The sequence below is a fragment of the Rhamphochromis longiceps genome, linkage group LG5 (assembly GCF_057381845.1).
Source record: "Rhamphochromis longiceps isolate RC_006_pf linkage group LG5, R_longiceps_female_GT1.1, whole genome shotgun sequence".
Classification (NCBI taxonomy): domain Eukaryota; kingdom Metazoa; phylum Chordata; class Actinopteri; order Cichliformes; family Cichlidae; genus Rhamphochromis; species Rhamphochromis longiceps.
The window spans coordinates 14,346,132-14,358,721 of record NC_140561.1 but is presented as its reverse complement, the minus strand read 5'-3'; the positions used below and the strand labels follow the sequence as shown (position 1 = coordinate 14,358,721).

The window sequence follows — 12,590 nt, the reverse complement described above, 5'->3', positions numbered from 1 at the left end:
AGTGTTGTACAGAAACACAGGTTGGATCCAACTCATTAATGATCTTTGTGGGTCTAAGCCAGGGGTGGGCAACTCCAGGCCTCGAGGGCCGGTGTCCTGCAGGTTTTAGATGTGTCCTTGAACCAACACAGCTAATTTAAATGGCTAAATGACCTCCTCAACATGTCCTTAAGTTCTCCAGAGGCTGGTAATGAACTAATCATGTGATTCAGGTGTGTTGACCCAGGGTCATATCTAAATCCTGTGGGACACCGGCCCTCGAGGCCTGGACTTGCCCACCCCTGGTCTAGGCCAATACTTTATTTTCACAAAACCTTCTAAAATTAATTATTACTTTTACGTAATTAATTTTAAATGAGCTCTACTGGATTTGTAGTACTAAACAGTATAACAGATATCTCATTCCAACCCGATGTCACGACAAAGCCTGAAACAGACCACTGTGTCCATTTCAGGCTTTGCCTGTCCAAAATGTGAAATGGACACGCAAGCAGAAGTTGTAGGAACAGCAGAGGGTAATATTTTATTTTGAGCCAACATGAAAATAATCACAGGAAAGCATTTAAACAGACATAACACATTTACATGTATGTACATATAAACATATATACATATAAACCGCCTAGCTTAATTGATTCTGACAATTTACAGACCCTGGGATGTACTTCATAAGTTTTTTGCTCACTACCAACTTTATGGCTTTAAATATATTATCTGCCCCTATTTGTAATGCAATTTCTGCATGGGTGTCCATTTCACATTTTGGAGAGGCAAAGCAAAATGTGAAATAGACCTGCTGGTCCACTGTGTCCATTTCACGTTTTGTCGTGGGTTGCTCAATCGAGGGAGGAATATCCTCAGCTTGCATCCTGCTGAATATTCACTGCAGCGACGCCTGCTTCATGGGCCTGCAGCTCTTTGTGATAGCACTGACTCAGTTGCATGTGAAGTGTTGCTCCACAGCACGAATCACTTGGCTTTAATTTAAATCTAAACTGTAGAGTTGTCGTATCTCATATGATTTTTTTTGTGCATTTTTTTTTCTTTAAGGAGATAATTTGCTCAGCTGTAGCAAAAATCAATCAGCTAGTGGAGCCTCTGTGCATTTTGATTCGTCAGTGCAGCACCTTGAAGGCAACATCCAAAGTTTGGATGCATTGGCCAAAATAGCTGTCTTCCTGCTTACTGTGAAATAAATTTGCCACTTTTTGGAGTCAGCCCTAACGTCTGACAGAAATTATTGAAAGTTTAGTACCAAATTATTTTAATGTGACAGAAACTCATCCATTTTCTTAACTGCTTATCCAAATCAAGATTGCGGGGTAGGGCTGGAAGCGATTCCAGCTGTCATTTGATAAGATGTGGGGTGAATATTGGACAGGTCCCCAGTCTATCGCAAGGCTGAAACAGACAGATGTACTCACATTCACACCTACAGTACAACCAATTTAGGCTCACCTATTAATGTAATAAGCATGTCTGTGGAGTATCTGGAGAGAATCCATACAGGCACATGGTGAACGTGGAATTTGAATCTGTTGGATTCAAACTGAGCCCCCCTGCAAACCCAGCCTGCAGACAGAGGTTTCTCCTGCTCTGTAAACAGTTTCAAATCTAATTTGGAAGAAGTTCTTGAAATCAATATTTTAAGCACGTGCTCATTTCACAGCTGAACAATTAAATCAGTTTATGCTGGTGAGTCACTTCTCATGTAAAGCGGGGATTATTCTGCCGCCGAGGATAAAAATAAGCATTTCACAGTCAAGCTGTCACCGTTTGCACCTAGATGTGTGCATTGTTATTTTGGTCGGTTTGTTGTGTAACTTTGCAGCTTTTCTTTCATATTGCACTATTGACATACCACTGAGAGACGAGCATGTACAAGAAACAAACCCATATTGTCAAACTAAGCACTTTGTGTATGGTACAAACTCATCTCTCATCCTCTTTATTTCTCCCTGTCTCAGTTCCCTGATGACTTCTCTTTAGTGAACAGCCTGGAGATGAAGTTTGTGATCTAACAAATAAAAGTTCTTCTAATCCTCAACAATAGAGCACAAGGGCAAGGGATCAATGCAGGCTGAACTCACAGAAAGTGTTGCCACTATAAACTTGTCACTTTGAGGAAATGGCAGAATTGATCTCTAGAGGAGAAGACGCTAACAAAGCGCTTTAAAAAAAAAGGACTGTGGTGGGCAGAGTCAGTTAAACAGAATTAAAAATAAGCATGTGGCTATTCTTTGAGCTTAGTTATCTTCAGAAGAAGAACTCATTTTTTTCCCTCAGAACTTTTTTTTTTTTTTTTAGCTTTTTCACAGGGAAGCATTGTAATTGAACACTGGAATTACTAAAATGTTCAGTAAGGAGAAAGTTTTAAAAAGCTCCTCCCAGTCATGGCTGTGAGCTGCTGCAAACAAACATTTTACAACTTTGACAAGTTTTTCTTTCTAGTAATGTGTTACTTTCATGCAGTCAACTTTTTGCTGGTTGGTTACATGTAACTGCGATCTTGTCCTGCTCCTGACCAGTGACCATCCGCTTACTATTTTAATGTATTTTAATGACGCTAATCAGAAGTAATAATGATATAATCATTTTACCTCTCATCCATAAAAGGTTGATGACCTATAGCTGTCCCCCTGCCAGGCCAGCATGCGACAAGTTTGTGAATACAATAGCTTGAGCAGAAGGCAGTAACAATTTTGCAAATGAATACTATAAATGCATCTACTAAAAGTCTCGGAAGAGTGAGAATCCCAGTGACCTTGACCTCAAAGTCAGAGGGCAACTTTTTAAAAAATCTTCTAGGATTTTCTAATTTAAACCAAATGTACATCTACTAGAAGGCTGAGTGGTAGCACTGGCCCGTGAGAGTTTGAGAACATTCATTATAGGTAGGTGGCTGAAGAAAACTTTTAATTAGATTGTAGCATATTGTGCTCACTTTACACAAACATAATCCAGTGGAGAGTCCTTGAATCCTTTTGTTCCCCAAATCAGCTGACCACATTGATGGCACACAGTGATTTCTTTCAACATTAACATATTAATATTGATCACGTTGCTCCTTTGACATTTTATCTGTTGGTCAGAATGGAAGTATTCAATCATTGCAGGAGCAGGTAAACAAACCCACGTGTTGTAGGAGAGTTTTCTTTGTGGGATAAAATGCAAATGACATTCTTTTGTGCACTACAGTGCAAATCTGCCTGGAGGCGATTATGGAAAAGCATTGAAGCAGTCGCTATAGATAAACATTGTTCAGCGATAAAAGGAAAATAATTGGTGTTCCCTGTCATATTACACTAGACCCCTTATTGTCCAAGTGTAAATTGTGTATTTACATAAAAATGGCTCTGTGCACATTTTTCACTGGCAGACAACTTAAGTGAAATGTTTGTGCAAAATTACTGGACACATATAAGGGTTGTACGACCAAGAGTGACACCTTATTCTATTAGTGAAGTGAAGTGAAATATATACTGCTTTCAGCTGCTTTAATGTGAACAGGAGCTAAGAATCAGAGTTCCTCTTAGCCAAAAACCAAACCTAGGGCATACCTGCATCTTTCAAAGCCAGCACAACTGCCCCTGCTGGCTCTGCCAGATTCGATACACCAATCAGAACCACGGTGATCTCTTTTGTTTTCTTTTTCAAAAACAAAGAGTATCTAATTTGACAGAAGCAGCGACCCAGTGCAAGATGTGGCTCCACAGCCACAGCCCAGCAGCACTCTTCTTCAGAGCAGGGCTTGTGTGAGTATGGCTAGTAATAGAGTAGTACTGCTACTTTGAGAGTGAAGGACACTCAATTTGGCTGCAACATTAAGGATTCTCAATGTGTAGTTCCCTTCGCAATCGTGGTGGTGTGTGGGTGGTGAAATACTGTTATTATTTATATCACTGGAGCTTTGGTGGAGTGTAAATTAAATCACAGTCGTAAAGATTTTCAATTGCATTGGAATTCAGCTAAAAGCTATTTGAATAAATAATCGGCAGTTGTGGTCTGAGCCTGACTTGTATTGTTATTTTAGTACAATTGAATAATTTTCTGGGAGTTGCAAAACAAAAGTAGGATAACTCCATCATACACGACACATTTAGGTCAAATCAGTTCCATTCACATAAATCAGATTTAAAACAAAAGAGTTTCTTTTTGGAAAGTTATGGATTTTTGCAGTCAATCGTCCATTTGTCGATATAAGTGAGGGAAAGACAAAAAGATGGTTGCAAAGTGCTACAGACAGGCCACGACAGAGGAGACTGAAATCCACTGAACAAGATGAATCACCTTTCACCTGAGAATCTGGACATAAACATGTTGGGCCACCCGGCTTGCTGTTGTGAGAGGTGGCAAGCAATGAGAGACACCAGGGGTAAGATGGGAATGCTTCCTGACAAGAGTGGCATGCGCTTTCTCTTTAGGAGCCACGAGCAAAAACACACAGAAACCGAAGTGATAAGAGCAGCGTCTCTGTGGAGTGAACTCACACCAAGGGGAAACTTAATGATGCGTGGCAGACGGAGAAAAAAATGATTAGAAGAGCAAAAGAAATGAAGGAAGAAGTAAAGTCTTATGGATTTATGAGTCTGTGAGGGAAATGGTCTCTGCATGTGAAATTATATGCGTGTGGGTGCATCTGTCATTTTTGTGTTTATCATCTCTTGTCATTTATTGTGTCTTCTCAGTACACAGAGGCAGAGTTTCTACTTTTTTTTAATATCCCAGTCTTGCTGTACAGTATGTCGTTTGACTAATTTGTCATTTAGCCTCATGAATTAACACTTAAATCAACCCTCACAGTTGCATTTAGCATAAAAATATAAATTATGATCATAAGTTGCTGTAGTTTGCAGTAGAGCCCTGATTGTTGTAATTTCTTTCTTAGCTTCATAAATATTTCTTTGCATCCCAAGGCTGATGTCTCCTGTGAGGATCGTTTGCACTTTGTAATATTCCACCCATGGATACAGTGCCCGGTTTCTGAAAAGCAGGAAACAATGTTTTGTTCACATAGATGTGGTATTGATCTTCTGCCAGGAGCTCGTCCTCGGCTGTCTTTTGGGTCCTGAATGTGAAGAAGAGAACACTTGAAATGCCTTTGCTTCTGGATTCATAACTGTCTCTGCATTACCAGCCGGAAGAGGTTTTCCTATTGTTGGAAACATGAATGGTGTCATGGATCAGGAATCCTTTGAGATGGCACATGAATTCCTTTGTCAATGCGAGCTCTGTGTGGACTCAGCATTGTGTGTCCTGCAAACAGTCTCCTGTAATAATAATATAATAATTGCAATCCTGACTTTTCCCCTTCACTCCAAAGTTAACGCTGACATGTTGGTAAGCCTCTCGTTTCTGCCCAAAGATTAAGCATCAACTCACCAGTTAGCATGTTTCTAGTCAGGGCCACCGGTTTGTGCCATGACTCTGCTTGCTCCTGGGCAAAAATGGCCTCGCCTCTCTCCTCTGGACTCATCTACAATATATTCAAGCTGAGAGAGCAATTGACCTGGAAATTCCTCAGCTGTTTTTTTTTCCTGCTGTGGGCAGAATATGAGCTTAACTCCCCACAGTTCACTCTCACAGACATCTTTCTCTTTTAGTGTCAGAAAAGCCTTTGAGTAAACACAGCAAACTGGGTAATACAACAGCTGTGGAGTTAGTCAAATGCTGATGCTCAGCCAGTTTTTTTTCTTTTCGCCAGAATACACCGAATTAAAAATATCTTCTGATCTTCATTGAATAGCAGAAGCAGCCTCCACATTTTTGAAGAGTTATTTTAGTGACATTTTACTTGCTACTCTTTTGTGTTAGATAAAAGAAAGATGTCACAGATGCCCAGAGCACACTTACTGACTCCAAACCAGGCTCTTAATGGTGTCATGACCCACGCCTGGATGGAAATTACTTTAAGAAACTAATCCAAAGTAATTATCTCATATTTATGATGACTTTTTATTGTGCATAATGCAGTACAGTCAGCCAGCTAGTAATTATTTTTAAACTGCCCAAAATTAATGAATGAGCCAAGATGGATAGTGAACGTAAGAGATGATTAAAAGATGTTTTCTGGATGACACACAAAATACATGCTAGTCACTCTGTGCTGTATGTTAGCAAGCACTGCAGTGTTTTGAGTCAAAAGCTGTTGCCTGCATCCCAACATGAGTATGATAATTCTATGCTACTGATGATTAGCACGTAAATGTGCAATATATTTACCATATTAAACTCTTTTAATGTCCTACTTTCCATTAAAATAGGACATTTCCATCTTTTTTAAGTCAAAGATTATTTTCTATCTAGCTACAGAGTATTAAGTAATGTTTACTACCACCTGTGTTTAAATGTCAAAATGGCTGCTTGGAAAAAGCCCACCCTGAAACTACAGCAAATGCAACAAATTTTGTCTCAATTCATCAACCAGAGGGTGAAAGAATATGAGGTGATTGTAACGACCAGTAACTCGAGCTTTTGCAGTCATGTTCCCAGTAACTGCTGTCAACCTCCAGCAGCCAGTTACATCTAGCATCCAGTGGTTGCCAGATGATTGTGGATGTTTCTAAGCCCAGTTGACTGGGGGCTTATTGTCCAAAACAGTGGACACATTAGTGTTGCATTGTTTGTGGTCACATACCTGCAAATAGCTTGACAAAACTGCAGTGATGTGTTGAGGTCCATGACAGCCTTACTTTATAAGTCTCATCTGATTATGTGAAGCTGAGCCGGTAATAGATATGTGCATTTCTGTGGCGTGCAAAGAAAAGCAGAAACATCCTAGTAATTTTGTGAGCTTTGACAGTTTTTTCTCAGTCATGTAACATTTTAGACGACGTCTACATTTCTTGTCATATCAGCGAGAAAAATAATCTTTCCCTTTAGTTGCTTTTTTTTTTTAAAAAAATGTTATCCCTGCAGATGGTCTCCTTAAATGCTCTGCTATAACCTTTAACAAACTCACAAGGATTAAAATGTTTTAGCCAAGATTTTATAAAGTCACAATTAGTAAATGAATACCAGACTTCATTTTACTTTAGTCCTCAGAACAACTCAGAACTGCTCAGCAGTACATCAGTTTAAGTAGTGGTGCTGCTTTTCAAACTCCACAGTGATGTTCTTAAATATTAAGTGGAAATGTTAAAAACTGGTACTTTAACAGTCTAACTCTAAATGCATCTACTGGCATTAATGATGATTTTCTGAGCACGATTATCTTTTACTTCTAAATCCATTAAATACTTGGACGTTTCTGAATATACCGCAAAATATGACACCCTTGCTGTGCCCTTGCTGGGCACCATTCTGCTACTGTGACAGTATTATCCCATTATGTAATTAGTGTGTGAACTGTTGTTAGATAATATTAGAAACATAGATACAACAAACGGAGAGCAATCGAGTAAGCCACATGAGTTATGACAAGGTCACACAGGATTTTTCTTAGCTCAGAATTTGCCATTAGGGGTGACTACGCACATAACCAAGATTGTTCCAGGAACAGCAGTGTCTCTGGGACCTGTGCATAATTTAAAACCAACTATAACCATCTCATAAACAATAATGCTGATTATGCTTTTGTAAATGAAACAAAACTATATGTATGAAAAATGAAAACTCCAGCGTTGGCATAAAACACTGATTGATAAATATTTAAGTTGATTTAAAACAAAAAGATCTGTCACAACTAATTGTGGGTGAGAGAGAAAGAAACCCACTTGCCTCTAGTGAGGCCTTCTTGTATTTGTTTTACTCTGCAGCTCTGTCTGCCTGAGGCACAACAGATCAAGGGTCTGGCACTAGTAGCGCGTAACCAGTCCACTGACATCGCAGCAGGTCAAGCTGAAACAGAAGTAGGGCTGAACGATATATCGCATTTGCGATAATATCGCGACATGATCAAGTGCAATTTTCTAACCGCAAAGGCTGCGATTATACTCTGGACATGTCCAAATTCATGGGCTGCATCCTCCTGAGGCCGCATTTGTAGACCGATTACGTCACAGCGACGCGCCGAAGGCTGTCCAAATTACTACCATATCCCAGAATTCATAGCGCGGCCCAGCCAAACTCCAGTTTCCAGCAATGGCGGCCGCTACTAAGTTTTAAAATTACTCATACTAATCTTTCTGGGTCACAAAATAAACTTTTAACATATTTTCAGGCGAGAAAGTAGTTGTGTAAACATCAAATATCTGCTCGGTTTATCAAGATATCCCATATTTGCAAAAGTGCTTCGACGTTTTCAGAGGCGTCTGCTACCCACCAGCTCGACAGCTAGCCGGGAGCTCGAGGGTTACTGATGCGGCCGAGAACGGCACAACTCCCGGCACATCATTTTCAGATCACCGCGGAGTTTCGCTGCTCGGGTTAAACGTAATATATAAGTCACTTAGACAACCTAAAAATGTTATTGTTGGGCTTTTTTCAGTGTTTTGTTTGTTCGTGAGTAAATCGGTTTGGCTGAGATTAAAGTTATTAGATTAGATAAAATAAAACTTTATTAATCCCCCGGGTGGGTTCCTCCTTGGTTTTCACACAGCTGACTAAACGTCAAACAGAAAACTTATTAAACAGAAGTATGAGACAGTCGAGGTTATATTTTAGATAGCAAGAAGCAGACGGCCGAGTTTATTAAACTCCACCGAGACAGCGGTGACGCTAATCAGAAGGCTAGACCGTCCAATTTCACGCCTTTAAACTTTAAAGGCGTGTTTGTGTGTGTGTTTATACAATTGCTATTATGTTTGCACTTTATGTGTAATGTTACTGACTGCAGAGATCAGTAAGATGTGTGTATTTTTTATTTATTAGTTTTATTTATTTAATATTATTTTTTAATTGAATGACTGTCTAGTAGTTCACAGATGTCGAAAAACTGAGTGTGGTAAAGCCACTGATTTTTTTTAATGTATATTTCTGCAATCTGCACATTGTACTGACTTTCATTTTAATGTTTACACCAGGGTTCCTTGTCAGCACTTTATGCTCAGATGTTTGTAAGCTAAAAATAAACTATTGTGTATGTTCAAATATACTGTTGTGATTGAAGAAGTTAAATAAAAATGTCAGTCATCAATTCATGCATCACCTCATGTCATCATAACAGAGGTCTGTCTTCCAGGAAAGAACAGTTTAAAATTAATGTAATATAGTATTGGCCATACTATATGATGTATTGCTTGTCTTTGTTTAATAATACAGAAGACAAAGACCTTAAAAAATAATCGCATATCGCATCGCAATCGCAATATTGGGGCAAAAAATCGCAATTAGATTATTTTCCATAATCGTTCAGCCCTAAACAGAAGGACAGTGCAACAGTTCCTGTCACAAATCCAACCCATTTTTTGGTCTGATCTGCTCTGTGATGTTATATCATTCAGGCCTGATTTAATTCATGTTTTTTAATTAAACCTTTTGTTTTCTGTCACAAATGATCTCTTAATTATTAAATAGCTTTAATTGCATTCTGTCATACTAGCAGATAAATGCTAATTATTTAATAATACACTTAAACACGCCATCCATTAGTAAGCAAGTGAATAGCAAAGCTACAGCATTGGTTCTGAGATTTGTATTTGGATGTATATCTTTTGAAATTTCTTCTTCCATTTGTATGGTTTTGATGTACGCTACAATAAACACTGGAACAATGCACATGTCATATTTTTGCATGAACACGAACGTGTCAGAATGCTGTAATGTATGCATGCATTGCCCACCAGCTGCGAGTCCCTCAGTGTGAACGTGTTGTAATCCAAACAATTGTATGTTTTAATGCAGAAAACATTTGCCAGTATAATTTTGATAAATGCAATTCCCTCTAGCAGGAATCTCCCCCCGTACATTTTTTTTTTCAATTTTATCATGTATATACGCGGTTGGATATTAATCGTTAACATAAATAGGCCATACAGTAAAAATGTGTCCGCACAGGTCATAAAGACGGATGTTTCCAGAGAAAAGGGCTTTGACATTTAGGTAAAACTAGCACATAGATGGTAGCATGCCGTCTCCTCCACAAACTTATGCTGCTGGCCGTATAACATGAATAGCCCAATTAAATGGCTGTCCTTGGCAAATCCTCAACCACTTAATTAACTGAAGTTAAATTGTAAGGCATTGCCAACATTTTTAAGCTTAAATTGCTCTAAATATCACTTTGCTTTTCATCCATTTTTTTAATAGTTGTAAACACACCGAACCCTAGCCTCTTATACAACTTATACATATATACACATTCTCTCTGCATTGTGTGTCTGCACATTTGTTCTGTCCCGTGTGGTGCTGTCCTGCTACTGTGATTAGTTTTGTGTTACATTTATATCAGAGTTGCAATCCTGGGGAGGAATCATGCACAAAATGCCTAATATGTCTGAAATTTATCAGTAGCAAGCAAAACATGCTGCATGCGCCCTTAATCATGCTTTTTTTCAATCTACTGCACATGCTATACGCCCACTGCAACAAATTGTTGGTACTCTTGGCTTCTCTGCCAACATAATCTACCCAAGACTCAGCGCTCCAAGAGATGATTGCCTTTTACTGTTTCTTTGGTTTGTATAAGAATGCCCGAAGGTTTTCTCTTTTAGCCATTTTCAACTGTGGCACTGTGTTTACATCCATAATTGAGGGGCCAAAAGAATTTAGCAAATCCATCTTCATGTGTTTTGTGTGCTTAAGAAAATATTCTAACTGCATGCTGTGTTGTTGTGTCATTTATTGATAAGACAACAGGGAAGCAACTTTTATTTCACTTCAACAAAAGTTTGGTCTGGACCTTAATACCAGGATTTATGCCTATATGCATGTATTGTTGGAATAGAAACTGTAGAGGATTCCCATTAAATAATTTCAGAACTTGTGGTGTTTGTGTTAATGATTCCAATAATCAATGCTGGAGAAAACTAAACTGCGTATTAACAATACCACATTATTGAATCACAGTCAGGATTTATTTTCTGTGATGAAGGAAACAAGATTAACTTAAGAGCTGTGATACCAATGTCCTTAGGAGATGATATGATATTACTCCAGAGTGAGCTGATGCACTTTCTTGATGTGAGCTCCACAGAGAAGTTTTCAGGACTGATCATAAAAAACTTCAATTTTACCAGAATTGAAATGGGAGGAAATTTGAGGACATCCATTTTTTTACAGACAATGAAGCATCCCCTGATGTAGGGGAGGCTGTTCAGGTTGTTAGGCTTGACAAAAAAAGTACAGCTGTGTATCATCAGCATATAAATGGTAAGAAATGGCTTTGAAGCTCAACCAGGGTAACATTAGTAAAGAGAACAGAAATGGGCCAATGACTGAGCCTTGACTGACTCCACATAAGACAGGTGCGGATAAGGACTGAAGTATCTGTCAGATAATTGTGATGAAAACTATTTGAGAGCTGTGGCAGTGATGCCAACCTAATTCTGTAATCTGTTAGTAAGAATGACATGATCAGTGGTGTCAAAGACAGCAGATGAGTCTAGTAGGACCAAAGTGGAATAGTCACCTTTATCTTTAGTGTTGTATTTTTTAGTAATTTTAGGTTATGGTCATGTTTTAGTGGTGCTGTTTGATCAGTAACCAGATTGGAATTAATCAAAGATGTTTCCCTCAGCCAGCTGAAGGAAGTGATGAGCAACAATTTTCTCAAAGATGTTTGAAATAAATGGCTGTTTGGAAATGGGTCTGTAATTCTTTAAAGCAGTGGAGTCTGAGGAGGGAAGAAACTGGTTGTTTTAAAGTAATCTGGATCACAGCGAGATGAAAGGGATTTGTTTGTGATAGAGAGGTGCCAGGGATTTATGACAGGTAAAACCTCTTTAACCCTTTAAAGCCAAATGTATCATATTTTTAAATGACTTTTTGTGAGTTTTTGAGACTTCCACATCATCGGCGTGTTGTGGAACTCATAAATAAAACTCAGACAACAGAAATTTTTCACAAACCTTAGAAGATATAGCAAAGATAGAAAACTGAGTATGATGAATGAGTCAGTTGATAGGGTTGAACCTTGGATTGTGCTTATTATTGTTACTCAAGACAACAAGACATATTTTTTATGAGTTGGTGTAAGAATAATGGCTTTCATTAGGCGACAGTTAACAGATATGTCAAGCGTAAAAGCCAGATCCTGTGTGGGGCTGGTAACACATTGCCCTAAATGAATAATTTAGCAATGTTAAGAAATTCTGTTGCAGTACAGTTAGAGGGATTATTAATATCTAACTTAAAGTCACCTGGCACATTTTTTTTGTCAATTGTAACAAATATAAAGCAGATTGGAGAATTTTTAAAAAAAATAATAAAATTAATCAATCAATAAATCATTAAGCATCTGTCTTTTTCTCTGTCAGGTGGCATCCCCTTTATCCTGACCGGGGAACTGTTTGAACAGTCTTATCGACCTGCTGCCTTCATGATCGCTGGCACAGTAAACTGGCTATCTAACTTTGCCGTGGGCCTCCTTTTTCCATTTATTCAAGTAAGTGGCATTATTTATGTATACTCTCAGGCTACCACAATATCTGTTTTTAATTACACGGTTATCATGACAAAAATAACACACAGTATACTTATAAAACGTATAA

The 12,590-nt window shown here is 38.5% G+C and overlaps 1 protein-coding gene across 4 annotated transcripts in view; it reads left to right on the top strand.

The window, feature by feature from the left end:
• slc2a9l2 (solute carrier family 2 member 9, like 2) overlaps window positions 1-12,590 on the top strand; it is a 169,419-nt gene that overhangs the window by 139,885 nt on the left and 16,944 nt on the right. For all 4 annotated transcript variants that reach the window (XM_085406006.1, XM_085406004.1, XM_085406005.1 and 1 more), the window contains one exon: window positions 12,357-12,484. In XM_085406006.1, the coding sequence (XP_085262132.1) occupies window positions 12,357-12,484 (128 nt within the window). The remainder of the gene's footprint in view (window positions 1-12,356; window positions 12,485-12,590) is intronic.